Here is a 19,772-nt window from a genome sequence, read left to right on the forward strand (position 1 = left end):
TACCTCTGACAGGTGTAAGTCTGGAGGGGATCATACGTGTTTGTGTTTGTGTTTGTGTTTGTGGTTGCAGCTAGTCTCTCAAACTACTGGACCAATCAGCCTCATATTTTGTGTGCACATGTCTGACTGTATGCTCCAGGAGCTCTCATGGTTGTGATGGTTCACAATTTGTTGGCTGTTTTATACCATCATTGACTGATGACTTCTCACTCCTATTAACTGGCCGGTCAGGGCTGCAAGTTAACGTTTTGGACCTCGTCAAGTCTCAAAAATTGACATCTATAAAAAAGTTTTGTCTCATTTTGAACCGAGCATCCTCAGACTAAAGTTAGGCATGATATGAAATGAATTAGTCCCCATTTTCATTAGCTCCTACACCATCATTATCTGTGAGGGAGCCGAATGGGGCAATTCCACCAGGCACAGATTTCCACGGTTAAACTGTAACCTGGCTGTTTGGTTTGGTCTATTTTGTTGATATTTGTGCTTCTACCATAAATGGTTTTCTTTTTTGTGCTCCATTTTAATTGTATTCATTGTTGTTATTTCCTACTTTGTTGTGCTGTAGCCGACAGACAAAGTTAATAGGCTGCCATTCATAGTCCACTTATGAATACATGGACCAAAGATTCCTGGCTGTGTTTTAATTAGGCTACAAGAATTGTCTACAATGGCCACAATCAGCTAGGGTTCCCACCTGGTGGACATCTGCACCCTACTGTCCACATGAATAGTATTTTAGATTTTATTATCTTCACCACAGAGATCATGTTTTCAGTCCAATGTGTTTGATATCTCAACTCCAAACTGACAGATTTGGTGGGAAGTTGGCCTATCTGCAAAGGAAGAACGGACTTGCTTTTGGATGCAGACAGTACCACTGTGTTATCATCCAAAAAGCACTTTATGCTGCTTGTAAATCCTGAACAGCAGATAAGCTTAATTATAAGGACAAATCATAGTTCTCACATATTTTTTTGCTCAAAGGATTGCCTAACATTTTGAATTTGAATGCTTTGCTAAGGTTATATAGCATCCTACACATTTAATCCAATCTTCACCAATGTTGTGTATAGAATATATGAATGAGCCTGAAACAATATATAGTTTCCCCAAATCCTGCAACATTTGATGGCATTTTAAGTTTTATTCCAGCTAACATACATGTCTTTCTCCATCACATATCTATAAACAGCATGTAAGCATGAGCCCTTTTCCCCCACTTTTGTTTCCTGCTAAGCGATTAAATCAAGTAAAGTAAAGAAAAACAGGGACGACTGTCGACCTGTCCACTGCTGAGCGCTTTCTAGCTTTTTTCCTTGTTTTTTCTTTCCATCTAGTAAGTGCTTAGTCATGAAAAAGAAAAATCCATCATGAAATGATCAATTAAACAATTAATTCCTCCTCTCTACCATGTGGCCTGTTGGTTGCACAGGCTGCGCTAGCAGAGACACTGATGGAACTTTCCGAACAAGACAACCTAACAGGGTCATTCCTCACTGCTGGATCCCTATCTGCAACCCATCCCCAGTCCCTTTGGCATGAGGCCCAGCTGTCTCTGGTGGCGTTGCGCCCAGTCAGCCTTCACTCAGCACATATAACCCTGACTATGATGCCATGGCAACATAGAAAAAAACATGTTCTGTGCACACATGGAAACCTGCTGTTGAGTGTTTGGTGTGAAGGTGAAACACCTACACTGAGGTGTCCTTCACTGGCAACTCACAGGAGTGTGTTTGGTGTTTAATAATTTGGCAAAGACATGAAACCCGTGGATGCAGTTCCTATTCTTGTAGTAAAAAAGCAATAAATGACCACCAATTTTTTGCCGTACGCATACACCTGCACTGTGCATAAAAGCTCTTACTGGTGTAGACCCATTGATAATTCTGAATGGGCCTCGCAATGTGGTTTTCAAAGGTGAGGATTATTTATAATTGGTCTCTTGTGTTGGAGAACTGTGCTGTATATTATCAGATAATGATGGCCTACACAGGGAGTCAGGAGGGAGTAGGAATAAACTGTAAAGGCTGCTGTGACCTCTGAACTGCTGTCCTGCAAATAGCATCGCTTTGAAAAGATCAAAAAGAGCTCTTACAGCTGTTCAACATAACAGGAAAAGAAAACAGACTGGTTGGCATTTCATATATTAGTATTCAATGTTGTGTCATGGTGGTGACTGTGCAGTTGGTGAATTGTTTATGTCAACAGTTTCCTGCTGTGACCCCTGCTGACCGTTAAGCCATGAATCTCTATCATATTGTTGCTCTGCTAAAAATTGCCCTGCAGTTCATTGTCAGGTGATGGTCTGTGCCCGTGATGGTCAGGGAAACAGAGAATATCCCATCCTGTTTGAAATCGTATTTGTTTGACCCCATATGTACAGCTTTAGGAACATTCACCTCTCCTGGGAAGTGATCCAAACATTTCTGTCCCCTCCATCTCTTTCTCTTGCTCTCTCTTTTTCGCTCACAGGCATGCTGACGTGCAGAGGGCACTTGCCCCAGACAAACACAGCAGGCCGCACTGCTTTGACTTTGTTCCTTGTTGCTAACAATTTCTCTCTGGAATCTCACACAGTGCTCCGCAAGTCACACTTACACTACATACCCAACTTTGTTTCACTGATAAAAAATAGTTTGTTTGTTTAATAAGATAAATAAGGTGTTTTTTACAGTGTAATTACTGTGCAACTTAACTTACTGAGTGTAAACAAGACTGAATTTTGTGAGGCTTTATCATAGACTGTATATAAAGATGGATGACTTGACAGTAGGCTGCCAAACTAAAAGATTACAGTTAATGTTAAATGAATTTTTTGTGGTGGTCTCTGTCATTTTAAGTAGTTCTTTGCTGTATGTTTAGGTGTTAATTTTTGAACATCATTTGTTATATGCCAAAAAAAGTGGGGCTTTGACATCATAATTGACAGCTGTGAGTCATTTTGTGTACTTGCCATCAATGGTGCTGCTCATGAATGGGTTGGATGTGTGTATAGGTGGGAACTCAATGCCCCAGCTCTACCTTGTAATCACTAACTGCAAAGGCTCTCAGTCATTGGGCTGTACGAGGAACAACATCTATTAAGCTAAATGCCAATGCTATTAACAAGCTGATGATTATCATAAGGTAGCACCACATTAGCAGTCAGGCTAGCCTGTGTTCCACTAGCTGGTGTCACTCTCTCTGAAATGTAAGAAAAGAGAAGACAAAGCAGCATCTGTAAACATCTCAGTAACTTGTTTTCGTCCATATCCATACATCTAACCGTCTGTCATGATGTCTGTCTCTCAGTCTGCTTCTCTCAGTCTGCCCTTTAGTTCCTGTTCTCCACCCACTTTTCACCTCCCCAAGTCCTTACATTGCCATTTTCCATCCATCCACCACATGCCCTCAGACTGTCCCACCTGTCCCAGTCACCTGACTCTCTCATCCACCTGTTCACCTGTTTCCGCTCTCTCATCAGCCCTGCAGTATTAAACTGGCCCATTTCCAAATTACTCCCTGCCAGATTGTCAATGTTGCTTTGGTCCTTGATTTCCAGCCACCTAAACTTGACCCCCAACCCTTTACGCTGAAATCTGGAACCTCTGCTTGTATCTGCCCATCTGCATGTAATCTTATGTACCTTCATCCTGTCAATAAATCCCTCGAGCGTTCCTGTCTACCTGACTGTCTGCATTTCAGTCCTTTCCCTTGTTGGCTCATGCTCATCTGCCTAACACCAGTACTCTTATTTTTGATCATCTGTCTGATTTGAAGCTCTGCTGTCTAAAAACATCTGTGGTGATCAGTCCTGTCTGTCTGAGCTCGTTCCTTTTCTGTCAGACCATGACAGCCAGTGATTGACAATTGCTTATGAGAAATAGTGATTTTTAAAGGCCACTAAAAACAGAATGAACAATATTGGATTGTTTTTAAAACTACCATCTTTATCTAGACATATGAACACAACATTGCTTACTGTTAAGCTGACTCTGTTTCAAGGCTCTATTTGTACTTATAAATGTAGTTTAAAATCAAATTGGGACTATGAACGAGGTTTTCCTACTTTTGGAACAGAACCTGGAAGTTTCACTTTGGCTCTCTGTATTGTTTATCGTGTTTGCCATTGTAGTTTAACATGCTAGCATCTTCACAATGGTGACCCTAACATGCTGAAGTTTAGCAGGTATAATGTGCAAACACTGGCAAATAAGCACAAAGTACAGCAGGGGCTGGAATGTCGTTGGTTTTGCAGGTATTTGGTCATTCAAATATTGAACAAATTTGCAGCTGATGCTTTGTGCCAGATGAACAGTGGGGGAAACTTGAATATGCCTCGCCTACCAATCCATCCAGTAGTCTTTAAATGCTGTGGAATACTACGGTAACTATGTCAAAAGTTACAACCAAGTGAGCTTAAAAAAACACTTCCTCTTTCCTTCTATCTCTCATTCCTCTCTCGTTCCCCATTAGGTTGTTCCTTTACTCCCTGTACAGTGCTGGACTCATCAACACAGCAGCAGCTTGCCTGCAGTCAGCAGCATATGTTGTTTTCTGCTTTTAGGCAATGCTATATTCATCGGTGAGAGAAAAGGTTTGGGGTGGAATAAAATGGTGGAAGAAAGTGTTTGCATATTTCATTTCTCCCCACTGAGGGCCTTTAATGTAGCTCTGCGTAATAGGAAGAGGCAGAGCTTCAGATTTGGAGCTGTATACAGTGGAAGTGAAACATGAAGAAGTGCTCGCGAATCTGGTGCATTACTGAAAAGCACATTTATACAATGACTGAAACACAGTGGGGATTAAAACAGACAATACTGCTGACTTACAGTTATGTCATCAGGAGCTGTTTTAAATTCTTTTGTCTTCGCTGGGCAGAGCTGTGCGCGTGTGTGTGTGTGTGTGTGTGTGTGTGTGTGTGTGTCTGACCTAATGAGTTCAGAACAATTTGAGAGTTTTGCAGCAGCTGTCACACACAGCAGATCACCAATGGCATGTTTCCTCCCCTCTAAGCCAAGCCCAGCTGCCTTCTGCCAGATGAGTTTTGTTCACAAGGCGGATAAAACAGGAAGATAAAGAGGGAAGAGGAAGAGGAGGGAGGAACTGAGGAGGAGGAGGGGGTTGCTGGGGCTCCGAGCTACAGCTCTGTATTGGCCGTTTGAATGAGAGGGGTTGGTCTTTCTCCATCTCTCTCACCACCTACACTGAGGAGCAGAGAGTGAGCAGCACACACACACACACACACACACACACACACACACACATACACACATAGACACAGCCAGAAGCTGAAAGAACCATGTCAGGACATGGGACGGACCAGGACTCGAGGTGCACACACACATACCTTCCAGGACAGTGAGGAACCAGCAGGATGAAGACGGTGGCTGAAGACATCAGAGCGGGACAGGCTGTGGGGTGGGTGATGAAGACGGAGAGACAGACAGACAAAGATGTGTGACTGAGCTGCTGTCAGAGAAGTTTGAAGGAGTGCTGCTCTCATGGCGGGACCGACCCCACAGGAGCCCTTGAAGGTGATGTTTACAGCCCTCAGCTACAAATCTGTTTCATGTTATATAATTCTCACTTTGTGTGCTGGTAGGATTTCAGTGCATGTTTCCCTGAGGCTTTTCTTGCTGGCTACCTTTACATTATTCATTCATTCATTTGGATCACTCAATTATCTGATTAACAAACAGATGTGTGAAATTAACAGTTAGGGCCGCGATTAACAGTTTCATTATTAATCAGTTTAGCAGTTACTTCATCAAATAATCGTTTAAACAGTCTGTAAAATGTTAGAAAATTATCTGTCAGTGCAATCTTCAGATTCCTTATAGATACATAGATATAGATGTTTAAGTTACTATGATAAGTTACAGAGAAAAGATGACCACACATTATCAAAATTATCTGAAATTCATATTCTATCAATTGATCTAGTCCAAGAGTGTAGGTTTTGTTTCAATGTCACATATGTAACGAGGAGTTTGTGGGTCCAATGTCTGAAAATTTTGTCTGTTAAAAACACTTAATTTCTTGCATTTTGGCAAATTTCTATGCATTTTATGCATCAGTTTATGCTTTAAAAGACGTTATCTTTGTCAAAATAAAAGTCCAAGTTTATGTTTTTATTGGAGGGGGACAAATGCATATGTTCTAAATATGACACGTCTCATGCATCCCTCCAGAAATCTGTGCCTATTAAATGTTAAAAATAGTGAAAAAAATGTACGATTGTAATTTCCCAGACCCTAAGGGGACAACTTCAAATTGCTTGTTTTGTCCAAACAACATTACAAAACCCAGACACATTCAATCTACCATGATATAGAACAGAAAACAGAAGCTGGAACCAGCTAATATTCTGCATTTGGCTTGATAAATGACTTAAACGATTCAATTTAAATGTTTAGTTAATCAGTTACTCTATAAAATGTCACAAAATAGTAAAAGTTTTGACCATCCCAATTTCCCAAAGACCAAAAGGACGTCTTTAAATTTAGTTTTGTATGATAAATGATAATTTCCTGTTCTTTATCATGAGTTCTTTGAACCTAATAATCTCATTACAGGCAATAGTTTGTGATCACTGCTCCTATTTTTGAATTTGCTTCTCTGGAGCACAGTCCATTGATCTCTCTTGTTATATTTACTGTGATATTTTAATTGTGTCTGTTGTTGTTTTATTGCACCCGCTGTATCTATGCTTTAATATCTTGTATTGAGCTGTCGCTTCTCCTGCAGGTCGTCATTGTGAAATGGAAATTGGTTTTCAATTGACTTATCTGGTTAATAAAGGCACAACATAAAAATATCAGTTCATTGTGTCAGCTCTAAACTCAGTGCCAGTTGTGTAAGGTTATTTAGACTGCTCTGAAATCAGCTGCAGAAATCTGCTGTGTGTGTATCCACTGTGTTATTATGTGCTTGACGTGAAGGAAATATTGTATCTCCCTGCACCAGCTGTAAGTCGACTGACCTGTCTCACTCTGTCAGTACCATTCTGTATCATGAGGCTTTATTTCCTAGCAGCCATGTACACATCCACAAGTCAAGCATGGTCCTTGACTCTGATAAATGTGTTGAGGAGCTCAGTGGTCTCAGCGGACGGCGGAGAGAGTGTGAGGTGCATCCAGCTGGCACCAGTCTTTCAGCCTCATCGCCTGAGACAGTCAGTGGCGAGAGGAGTGGGAAATGAAGTTGACAAACACCCTCCGACCCCCGTCTTCTCCTTGACTTGGTGCTGAATTGTGTTTTTCTTTTGTTTAATATTCAGATTCTATTAAAAAAATGTAGCTGGAAGTCATCTTTTTGAGAAGGACTACTGCTCACGCTCCCAAACTAATCAGCGAGATACAATTCATTTGATTGATCGAACACAACAAAAGAGAATATGTAATGTGATGTGATGACAGCTCACAAACCGACACAGCCAAACAGGGCAGGGAATGAAATGGTGAAAATCTGTAGTCGTAAGCAAAACAGAAGTGCCTAACTGCACTTTTAAAACAGTGGAAATCAAGACTCCCCAGGCTGGATCAGGGCAATAAGGCTGCTGGTTCATAACCATGACCCCACTGACTGTCACTCCATCCTTATTATATAGGCTAGCATATACTGCACACACATACATGAACACTAATATAGCCTTTAATATTGCTTGTCAGAAATGCGTCACTGAGCCTACCCATGCTGGCACAGAGGTCATAAAATCCCTTTCAGCTGGGGACTCACTTCAACAACAAAGCAGACAGTGAGCTATACAGAAAAGCATAAAGCAGAGTTTCCAATATTCCATATAGCTGGGCTTCAGTGTGTATCAATTTGCCTTTAGCTGGAGAGCGTTCCACTTCGCTTGTCCTCTGCCCTGTGGCATAAAGTGGGATTTGTGAAGCTGGGGGTGGGGGGTGTGATCTAGAACTCTGAATTCCTCTGCAGCCTGTTTGTCAAATCAAAGGTTTCCACAGTCAGAGGACAACATGCAGTTGTTGTTGTATCGATCCTGAGTTTAAACCTCTGATCAATTCTAATGAATGAGGACATTAGCATTTAATGGCTGATAATTTCCCTTCTGTACACCACCCAAAACTGACTGCCACCTCGATGTCTTCACTGCGAGTTGCTCACTTGCAGTATAACAACAGGAGAGTTGAGCTCTACAGAGCTGCAGATAATGTATATTTCACAGTAACATTAATGAATGAATTAAGTCTGAGATCTGTGTGTCTAACTTCCAGACCCAGCAGAAGTGCATCGCCATCTTTGCCCTGCTTTGCTGCTTTGCTGTGCTGGTGGCGCTGATCTTCTCATCTGTGAACATTTGGGGGGACGATGAGGACGGTATCACAGAGGAAAACTGTAGCAGGGACTGCCGGTAAGATGCTCTGCAAGTGTGACAGAGCAAGACAAAAAAAAGGTTTGCAGTTCACCTCTAGGTTTAGGGTGTTTCAATTCTTGCTGGAATAGAGGTTTAGGGCAACATGGCCTGCCAAACTGAGGTTTGTCAGAGGCACACTTCATACTGAGTGTCAGGAGAAATCATTGGCAAGATGGCTGCACACACAACCAAAGAAACCCACAAATGTATTTTCTTCTACAAAAAAGATTTAAAAATGACAATAACCATCATATTATCTTAGTTTAATGTTGTTTCAATGTATTATGCTCATTTTCTTTCTAATAGCATAACAAAAAAATCGCTAGTGAGCTGGTATGCCAACGTCTCAGTTGCTAACTAGCTAGCTAATGTTACGTTTTTATTGCTGATTTGTGCATCATCACAGTCCTGCATTTGGACACATTTCCATGTTGCATTCTCCCACTTTGATGGCATATGATGCCCGAATTTTAACTTAAGTCCAACAGCGAAGTTGCTGCACTTTCTACCACTTCTCTAATATCGGCGACTGGCAGGGATGCTAATGCTAGCCTACTGCTAGCCTGGTAATGCAGCAGTGTTCTTTTTTATTCAACATGTTTGATCGATTGATAGCGTGATGCTTTAGATGTGAACAAATCATTGACGTCCATGCTTTTCTATATTTATCAGATAAATGGTAAATGTCATTGTGATAATACCAACTACTGCGATAGTCACATCTGTTTTCATAAACGCCATTGATGACCACTGTTGGCGTATCAGGATCCTGAAGGGTTGTCCCATTTCATAGGGGAAGATTTCAACCACTACCTCTTGTAAATCTGTAATGAGGGGTAAAAATAAGAAGTTAGACGAGACTCATAACAATGATTTGTCATTGTTCTCCAGGCAGTAACTCATCATTATCTACTCGGGGCTAAATTATTCTCAATTCAGAGATACTGAGAAACAGCTCAGTGTTATCAGGTTGGTCCTGATTTGGTTCTCCCTGGCTCTGTTGGTAACTAAGGATTTTGTGCACCTTATTGTACTCAAGTGTTGTTTCTTATACAAAATAGTGTTATATTTGTTCACATTGTTAAAAGTCAAGTCAAGTTTTTTTATTGTCTTCTTTATTTCACAAGTTCTCACTGTGTTGAAACCTGGTGTCTACATTCCCCACAATGCAACGTGATTGCCAACACTTTGGTCAGAGTTTCAGCAAGTAGTGGCTAGTGTGGCTTCAAGAAGGGTTGAGGAGAGGTCTAGTAACTCCATCTAACTCCAAACCCCTAGATTTCTTTCCTGTCAAACTTGCAGTCTTTAGTCCAACATTGACTCAAGTGACATCACTCAAGGCAGTTTACTAGAATTGTTTGGTTTCTGCTCAAGAAACAAAAGGCTGTATACAACTTTTTGCATGTATGCTATAGTACTTCTGATTAAGCGTAAACAGACATTGTTGAGTTCGACTTTAAGGCTCTAAAAAAAGCATGTGTTATTTTCAGCATTGCGCTGGTGGAGAATATTCCACACGACCTCTCTCTCCCCATGGATGGCGGACCCCACCTCCCTCTCTCTGTTGGCTTTCATACATTGTTGGACCAGGCAAAGCACTCAGTTGAGGTGGTGTCACCTGTCTGGAACTTAAACCCCTGGGACCAGGAAACAACGCCAAGCACTGCCAAACAGGTACAAAGTCAGCCAGTCTGTATATATCCCAGAATTCCTGCAGAGCATGAACCCACTACATTTCCCTCGTGTCCTGTAAGAGAAATGCAATTATTTTCTAGTACATCTGCATGTAGTCTTTTAATGAGGTTAGTCCTGCTGAGATGTAAGTATGGCCCTTTTAAGAGACATCCGGAAATGCTGCTCAGATATTACACACTAACACAAAACATCACTCTCTTCCTCAGGGTCAGCTGTTGTTCCAGAGACTGCTCAGCCTGAAATCTCGTGGGATTAAACTGAAGATTGCCAACAGTCTTACTAACTCTGCCGAACTGAAGACCTTGGCAGCGCACAGTGAGTGGCTGTCATATTTTCATTTTATAAAAGCAATTTAGTATGCCACTGTAGCCTTTCCAGAATGAAGATTTATAGCTCCTAACAACTCAGCTGACAACATTTTCAGTGCACAGACCAGTTTTTAAAAGAAGATTCATGTGTATTCTGTGATCATTTTAGTACGTTTTTTAGTTGACAGACTCATTTACACTGCACGGCCCCCCTCCAGCAGCTCCACAGCACGGGTCATACAACCTTCATGCCTGCCAAACCTCACACGAAGGTCAAAAAATCATGAATGTGCAAATGTACCTCGCTGGTTTTCTTTCATAGCCTCTCAGGCCACCTGTCTGCTTTGCCCACGTCTATCAGTCAGTCCAAGGCCATTGGCACATTTCCACAGTTCTCTCCATCCTATTCTTTCAAACTTTTCACACTCTGTCTGTCTCTCTGTCTCACGTTGTCTAGACGCAGAGGTTCATTTTGTTAACATGACAGCGTTTACCAGAGGAGGACTACATTCCTCATTCTGGATAGTGGATCGGAGGCACATTTACATCGGGAGCGCCGACATGGATTGGAGGTCACTCTCCAAGGTAACAACAAACATCGACAACATGAGCGTGCAGAGTACAAATCAGACCAGAGGATAAATGAGCCTCTGCAGTCAGGTGTGGTCTGCAGTTCTTTTCTGGCCTCAGTAGATATTAGTCTCTCAGAAATAAAAGCTGGATAAATGTAATTAAATGATAACATTTGTACACCACAGGGACTTAAAATATAATACAGAGTCTGGATTACTTCCACTCTACACCTGTACCTTTTTATGCAATTACTCCAGCAGCTCTAAATAGGCATCAGAGATGATTTAGGATTGTTGTCTGAGGCGGGCCAGAAAGACAAGTGGCATTTCATTTTGCATTTAGTATGTAATTCACCATAGAGGAGGAACCAGGGAGCATTAGCATACTACTACTTGAAGTGATTACCTGGCACTTTTCATGCTTCAACACCGGCTGGAGGTAGAACTACTGTTCGATGTAATTAACTCAGGAGCCAGAGGGAAGGGGCACATATATGAATGTGTGTGTGGTGTGAACACAAAGACACACACACAAGTCATAGAGGGGCTGGTTAGAAGAGAGACAAAAAGAGAGCAAGTCAGAAATTCACTCTGCATGTTAGCAGAATAGTCTGAAACATCAGTGCGCTTCCTTCTGGGTCAGTCACCAAAACCAAATAACAACAAAACAAATTTCTGCTGTGAAAGTGATGACCAGGCAAGAATATATTTAAAACAACTGCCTCTTGTTTACTTTTCATTTTTGCTGTTTATAGCCGTGCTTTGGTCCACAAGAAAACCTAAACAACAACTGCATAGATCGCCATTAAAGGGGAACTACGCCTGTTTTCGAAATTCATATCTGTTTATCCTGTGGTCGTCAATCCAAAAATATTAGCAAACATGAACAAATCTCTCCCAAATCCAAAAAGTAGTGTGAAAACTGTGACAGGGTATAAAGTCTGGAGCTGATCCATAGACAATGAATCAGAAAGATGTTCTAAATGACATTGAGAGCAGCCAGGGGAATGCTCTGAGTATATGGGCACATTTTCTGTTTCAGAGCTGAGAACAGGACAATAGAATACAACTCATTTGGGTATAAAAAAGACACAAAATCAGGCTCCCATTTATTGTCAGCGGAGCAGCTCCAGACTTTATATCCTATGACTTCACAAGTTTGAGACTTACTTCAGTGGTATCTGACCTTAAAGAACAACTTCGGTATTTTTCAACCTGGGCCCTATTTCCCCTTGTGTATGTGTGCGTATGATTCATGGGTACAACTCGTTCTAAAATTGGTTCAGTATTGAGGGAGGCGGATGCAGCCGGAGCCACGAAACGAGCTGAAACGGTAACGGGGGCAAATGCGTCCCGTATAAGTTTGAGCATTAAAAGTGCTTTTTTTCGCCACTGACCGGTTCAGATCACCAGTGCTATGAGTGCTATGAGTGGAGTCAGCTGTCAGTCAGTGTTGGAGCAGAGAGGGGGAGGGCTGCCCCGCTGGGTACTGTAAGTGAGTATGTGTGTATGAAGTGTGTGTTTTTTTGCCACTGACCGGTTCAGATCGCCAGTGCTATCTCTGTAAATAGCATACTAAATTAGCCTTTCCCTTAACTCTGGGCTGTGTGATGTCACAAGCTTTGCTCCGCTGTGTCTGTAGCTCTCTCTACTCATGGGACAGCCGTTTTCTTGAGGTAGGTGTTTCGGGATTGGATGTCTTCTCTTCTTCGGCTGGCAGTAGTCATCTTGGGAGAAGTGAGCACTGCAGACCCGATGGTCTTCAAGATGCAGTGTCTGGACAGGAGTGTTAGCATCCATTCGTAGCACAACTAGCCACAACTTCAGCATCTCGCCATCCGACAAAGGCAGCCTATGAAAGCTGTACGGGGTGTTGCGCAACATCCTGTTTTTGCGTTCGGGATTTGTTTATTTGAGCACTCCAAAAACTCTGGTAACACTCCAGGGGGTAGCATGTAAAAGACTCTGTCCTCTGACTCTTCTAGAGTAACACACACACTTCATACACACATACTCACTTACAGTACCCAGCGGGGCAGCCCTCCCCCTCTCTGCTCCAGCACTGACTGACTGCTGACTCCACTCATAGCACTCATAGCACTGGCGATCTGAACCGGTCAGTGGCGAAAAAAAGCACTTTTAATGCACAAACTACGGGACGCATTTGCCCCCATTACCGTTTTAACTTGTTTCGCGGCTCCCAGGTGCATCTGCCTCCCTCAATACTGAACCAATTTTAGAACGAGTTGTACCCATGAATCATACGCACACATGCACATGGGGAAATAGGGCCCAGGTTGAAAAATACTGAAGTTGTCCTTTAAGAGAGAGTAGCACATGTTCACAAATATTGTATAAGATTGTACTTTCTGAGGCCATTTAAAAAATATAATGGAATTCTTAATTTAGGTGGCGCTCCCCTTTAAATCTTTAGTACATATGCCCATTCTGCCCAGAGGATGAATCCTACTGACTTTAGTAACCCTATGACTTTTCCTTTTCCAAATATCAACCTCCATGACGAGGTTGATATTTGTGGTTTTGGGTGAAATGTGTCAACAACTATTGGATGGACTGTCATTAAATTTGGTACACATATTACAACCCCCCTCAGGATGATTTGTAAACACTATAATTATTCATTAGCTTTTCATCTAGCACCATCATGAGGTCAAAATTTCAGTTTGTCAAATACTTTGGTTTACGACCAAATACCTGCAAAACTAACAACATTCCCATCAGCCTCAGCTGTTGTGTTAATTAGCAAATGATGACATGCTAAAACACAGTGGGGACTGTTAATGTCCCCAACTACATTATGCAATATTTAGTATGTTTACCATACATGGTTAATATCATACCTCATAAACATGTTAGCATTATAGGCATGTTTGCATCAATAACCATTGTGTCCCAGCCTCATGGAGCTGTTAGCATAGTTGTAGAGACTTGAGAGAAAAAACCCTGATCCTATTATAATCTTATAATAGGCTCAATTACTGCCATTAGATTATCAAATCCTCTCACAGAGTGTTATTATCCTCTAAAATCAGCATCACTGTTGCCTTTTAAAAAAGTCTACTTCCTCTCTCACTGCTTTATCATGTCTATCCAGCGAACACACCTTCACTCAGACTGCAGCCCTTTCTGCTGCATCACCTCTTACTTTGTGCTCCTCTCTGACTCCCCACAGAGGAAAGAACTGGGGGTGGTGGTGTACAACTGCAGCTGTCTGGCTCTGGACCTCCACCGAATCTTTTCATTTTACTGGCAGCTCCATGAGAGGGACTACATCCCCTCCATCTGGTCGAAGAGAGTTACAGCCCTCTACGGGAGGCACGACGCCCTGGAGCTACAACTCAATGCCACCAAGGCCACTGCTTATGTGTCTGTGAGGAACCACTTTGTGTCGCAGTATTTACTGCATGTTACACATTAACTGACGCTACACAAAATGCACAAACCACAGGTTGTGTCTGTAATGAATTCTTAGGTTGGTTTATATTCGTCTTAAGGCACCAATTTCCTGACTCTGGACTAGATGTTGAATGTCTTTATAAAAGTTTCATTACCAACTAATAACAGACACACGCAGGGGGTGATTAATCATGGTAATATCATGCTGAGGAGCATCTTGGGTCTGAATATCTCAGTACCTCAGCCTAATTTGACAGTAATGAATCTTCTTACCCTCTAAGCGACAAGATGCTTATCAGTTGCATTTAGGACATTTATCATCCTATAGGAACTAATGGAGCCATGCTGTCACAAGCTGCCGGCAGCTCCATCCCGCTCTGGTTCTCCTTCTAGTGATGATACATGGTGGGAGAAATGTGCCTTATTGTTTTTCTTGCCCTTTACTTTGTCAAAGTGTTACCCTGAATCTGTCAGACATTTTTTGAAAATTATAAGCCCTAATTATTGTCCTTATCAGTGTAACATTCTCAGTGGGGTGTAAATTGAAAGATCTAAATCATGTTTGTGCCCACCTTTCAGTCCTTTGATTTTCATAGTCTTTATTAAATTTTGGGCACAGACTTATCTGAGTGATGTATCCTCTCTGCAGACCTCTCCTGAACTCTTCTGCGCTAAAGATCGCACCAGAGATGTAGATGCCATCTATCAAGTCATCCAAAGTGCAAAGACATTTATCTTTATATCTGTGACGGACTACCTCCCTCTGGTGAGCAGGAGTTTCAGAGGAACCTCAGTCACAAGGTACGTCAGGACTCTGTTACAGGGGAGACAGGGGTCAGCTGGTATGCAGCTTTTCTGGTTCTTTGAATGTGATGGAAACAAAAAATGTAGCATCAAAATGTTTCATTTCTTGACCTGCACACATCTATTATGTTGAAACATCTGAAATTACTCGCTTTTTTGTTGAGGGTAACATTTCAGTTTTATAGTGTCAAAAGTAAAAAAGTGGTCTATGGACTTTCATAAAACTGTTAAACAGAGATATTGGACACATGTTACTTCTGGTTAATATACACATATGAATTTGCTACATCTTGATATAAGATCTGAAAGTCTGTGATGAGTGATGGTAGCTGCTTAACATAATTTCATCAAACAGCTGGGTCAAATGTGAGCGGAGGTTTTGGCACACTGATATAGGGACTATATTGTAACAGTAGCCCAACAGTTGTAGCTGTAATTGTATTTTGAGAGACTAAAAATACTTTGAAGGATTAGAAACAATGTTTATATTGTTTTATTGTTCTTTTGAATGGTAAATGGAAAAGGAAATTAGACATTCCTACTGATTAATTGCTTAAAATTATATTAGATGTCTTTGTTTTCTGGTCAAGGAAACTATAATATTTACAGTTTCCTTCTTTCTGGTTCTTTTTTTAAAAGAAGTATATGTAGAAATCAATACATTCTCACTCCGACCTCGTAGCATATTGACATTTGGTCATGGACTTTCCACGTCCAGATACAACTTGCAAGGTACCCTGGGTACGTTGGTTGTTGACGTTCTGGGATGCTGTGTTTAGTTATGCCTGTTACATGCATTGTCTTCATACCCATCCATTTTCACAAGAAGTTTACCGTTTACTAACAGTCTCTTTCAAAACAAGAGCACTAAGTCGGTACAACACCGGGAATTAATGTTTATTTTCCTCCAGCAGCTAACGCACCTGGTTGGTTTTTTGCAACAAAAACAAGATTGGGTTTAGGCAACAAAAACACGTGTTTGGGTTTAGGAAAAAAGAACAGGGTTTGGCTTAAGAATCTTACGGGACACAAACACCGCTCTCCTGGGTGAAAGTCTGTGTTTGTTGGACCAATCCACCACCTCTCCCACCTGCCCCAGTCAGACTTTGGCTGCCTTAACTTTGGTACTCGTCCCGCTGTGTTTCCCCCTGACGCTGCCGAGTGCAATTGAATTAAAACGACAACCGTCCGTGTATCATGCCATCGTTAAAGGACAGCTTTTTTGTCAGTGTCTGACGCCGCAAGTCACTGCCCAAGCGCCAGATTTCGATGACTTCGGAGTGAGTTCAGGTTGTAGAAATTGTTTCTATTGGTTGCTTCAGTTTTTGTAAACATAGCATATTAACAGGTTGATAACCAACCTCATGATGGGGCTGGTTGGCACAAATGCACAAAATCACATAAATCACAAATAACTTAATTTTAGAAAACATTGGTGTACATCAAAACATGTTTATTTATAACTAAGGCCTTAAACTTTAATTTCCAGATGGTTAGAATATTCTAACATAAATTATCCCAGAGAAGTATTGCAGAGAAAAGCGGGCCAACCAACCCCGATCTCCCCTATCTATGTTCCTGGGAGCTTTTCCATTCAAACATAATTTCTTGTGACAGGTACATCAGATCTTTCAGTATCTTAACTTAGAGAAATATCGTATGTGTTTCATTGCCTTTGAATTGTATAACAGTATCTAAATACAATGGCTGCGTCAACAGGTACTGGTCACCTATAGATGAGATGATCAGAGAGGCTGTTGTACTGAGAGGAGTCAGAGTGCGCCTGCTGATAAGCTTCTGGAAGAAGACTCACCCTCTCACCTTTAACTTTGTCACCTCCCTCCAGTCTCTCTGCATGCAGCTGCACAACTGCTCTTTGGAGGTGGTGCGTGAATTAACACAAGCTCCAAATATTTACTTTAGTATATGTACTTTAGTGTTTGCAATGAACTTCTGCACATAACTCGTGATTTATTATGAAATGTCACACTGAAAATGGGTGTGGTATTTTTACATATTGATTTTTTTTTTTTTTTTAATTTTTGTAGAGGTTTTTTAGTCACAAAGAGCAAGGGGATGATATTCAACATGGGCTCAACCACAACAAGTACATGGTGACCGACAACGCTGTCTACATTGGTAGGCAATGTGCAACGTGTTTGCACCCCATTCAATTTACATGTAATTTTTTGTCAGTTTTATTTGCATGTGCACATTTTCAAGATATTTCAGGACATCTTGATTTCATATTGAGTGCTGTATTGAAAACATTGCATAGAATTTTTCTTTAAAGAAATAGTGGTGTTTTGGGTAATACAGGATTATTATCTTTCTCGTCAAAACTCAAAAGATCAATGCCTCTCTTATTTTCCGAAATTTAAACTATCACATTAAAACGTTTTCTCACTCACACTCAAACACTGAGACAAACAGGCACTAAACTGTGTAGAGATTTGCACAGATTATGATGAAAAGCACAGTACTGGATCTCAATGTCATTTTTCTTTTAAGATAATACCTGTTACAGACATAATATCTGAGGTTTGCTGTTTGTCCACAGGTAACCATGACTGGGTCGGGAGTGACTTTGCCATCAATACAGGAGTTGGGCTGGTGATCAGGATGAAAGATAGTCTTAAAGACGGGGGAGTGACAATCCTGGAACACGTCAAGGCTGCTTTTGAGAGAGACTGGAGGTCACGTTATTCTAAGAGCCTGCAAGGAAACAAAGATCAACAGGGCAAATACAGACACCTGCAACAAGCAAAAATCCACCTGGATTCCAAGGAGGAAAACGAGTGGAAAAACCCTTTATCTTTATAAGCACAGAATGTCTTTCTATAGCCTAATGCCTCTGAATACTCTAGATATTACAGTATGCGAATGTGACTTAACCTAACTTTAATTACAGTCAGCAAAGACAATGTTGAGATAATAATCTGACTCATTACAGTTGCAAGTGACAGCGTCTCTAACTACTTAATCAAACGTTGACTGTTATATGAGCATGCTATGCTGCATGAATATTGAAAGCAATATTCAGACTCAAACTATATACTGGGACAAGCAATATGCCGATTATAAAATCAATATGCTCTATATGAAACTTATTTAAATCCATAAACACATCTCATCAAACTCACCAAAACAAATCACATTTAGTATTTAAATAACGATGCTCTATTTTTGTTGACAGTTTTCACTTGTATTTTATAAACTTTTTAATACATTTTTTGCCTAGTGTTTTGTGCTGTATTTTCTTCAGTAGTGATGAATTCAGTTTCTTGAATGCACAAGCTCATGCAGTAGTTTGACAGATGTGACGACAGCTGTTCATCATCTCATTGAAAATGTTCATCTGATCTTATTAAAAAGGACCTTTTTCCTATTTGTTGTTGTGTTTATTGCAGCATCACCTCTCTGGGAAGCTCAGAGTGGCCGAGATTTATACACAAATTAATTCCAGCAGAACAAGGTCAGGTGTTTCTCCACAGACAATACCAAGACTTTCTTGGCTGTGTTTCCCACTTTACAGAATTTAATTAGCACTGACTAATGCAGAGGTACCTCACCATAGCTCATATTTTCCTTTTATCAGAGCCACTAACAAGCTGTAAGTTGGTTACCAGTGCGCGTCTTTTGAGGTCATGCAAATGCAGAGTGAAATAAGCATAGAATGGAGACAGAAGGAGGCCTCAGGATTGGATTTAAATGAAGTCCTCCACAGTTTTGAAGTAATTAGAATAAAATAGATGCATGTATGCAAACAGGCATATTTAATGAGGTCAGTGTGTTTTCTACAGTCCTCTGTAATTGCACCTACAACACATTTAAGATATTGCATTATTACAAAGCTAGAGTCACCTGTCGGTAAAACAGAGATACGCAAGTAAGTCCAGGAAATTACTCTGTTACACTAGAAATAGTCCAAAACATGCATTCAGTTTAATTTAAAGTTTGTCTGATACTTAATCTGTGCTCTGTAATAAACTCAGGCAGACTGCATGAACCACATTTGGCCACTGGTGGGCAGACAAACTCAAACAAGTGTAGTGTGATGGCAAACTGTGGGCTTCACACTGCCAACACACACACACACAATTATCATCAGCCAAAGTCCAGTATTCTAATCAACACGTCAAATGTAATTGGACTTAATTATATGTCAAATAACAGTGCAAACTATTGATTCATCTGTTAAAACAATTGGACTTTATAATCTTCTGCTTATTTGGCTGTTGCCTGAGGGAAAATATCTGTTGTCTGACATTTATGAAGACTGAAAATTTGAAAATCTTATAGAATGAAAATTAAAATATGTTGTTATATTAAAATTTAAACTAAACAGACCAACTTTTGTACACATTACACACTTGGTGGTGATTAATGTAGCAATCTCGAGCGACAGCACCATCAAGAAAAAGGAACACAAGAAAAAATACTCGAAAAAATACCAAGGGCTGAAAGAGGAGTTAGAAAAGATGTGGGGAGTAAAAACAACAGTTGTGCCAGAGGTAATCGGAGCACTCAGGGCTGTGATCCCCAAACTGGGAGAGTGGCTCCAGCAGTTGAGGTGTCTGTGCAGAAGAGTGCAGTCCTAGGAACAGCTAA

General features: G+C 40.9%; 1 protein-coding gene across 1 annotated transcript; it reads left to right on the top strand.

The window, feature by feature from the left end:
* Positions 1 to 5,159: 5,159 nt before the first annotated feature.
* pld5 (phospholipase D family, member 5) lies at positions 5,160 to 18,498 on the top strand. The gene is made up of 10 exons (XM_049571427.1): positions 5,160 to 5,519; positions 8,226 to 8,362; positions 9,856 to 10,039; positions 10,267 to 10,375; positions 10,826 to 10,953; positions 14,134 to 14,331; positions 15,007 to 15,158; positions 16,881 to 17,046; positions 17,210 to 17,300; positions 17,722 to 18,498. The coding sequence occupies exons 1-10, from the start codon at positions 5,487 to 5,489 to the stop codon at positions 17,982 to 17,984; spliced, it is 1,461 nt and encodes a 486-aa protein (XP_049427384.1). The 5' UTR covers positions 5,160 to 5,486; the 3' UTR covers positions 17,985 to 18,498.
* Positions 18,499 to 19,772: the final 1,274 nt, after the last annotated feature.

Source organism: Epinephelus fuscoguttatus, linkage group LG3, assembly GCF_011397635.1.
Source record: "Epinephelus fuscoguttatus linkage group LG3, E.fuscoguttatus.final_Chr_v1".
NCBI lineage: Eukaryota > Metazoa > Chordata > Actinopteri > Perciformes > Serranidae > Epinephelus > Epinephelus fuscoguttatus.

Bases quoted from the DNA above. Each gene is read 5' to 3' on its own strand.
- pld5 (XM_049571427.1), top strand. From the start codon at position 5,487: ATGGCGGGACCGACCCCACAGGAGCCCTTGAAG. The intron at 10,040-10,266 runs GTACAAAGTCAG...TCTCTTCCTCAG, and splicing joins CGCCAAGCACTGCCAAACAG to GGTCAGCTGTTGTTCCAGAG. The intron at 14,332-15,006 runs GTGAGGAACCAC...TCCTCTCTGCAG, and splicing joins AGGCCACTGCTTATGTGTCT to ACCTCTCCTGAACTCTTCTG.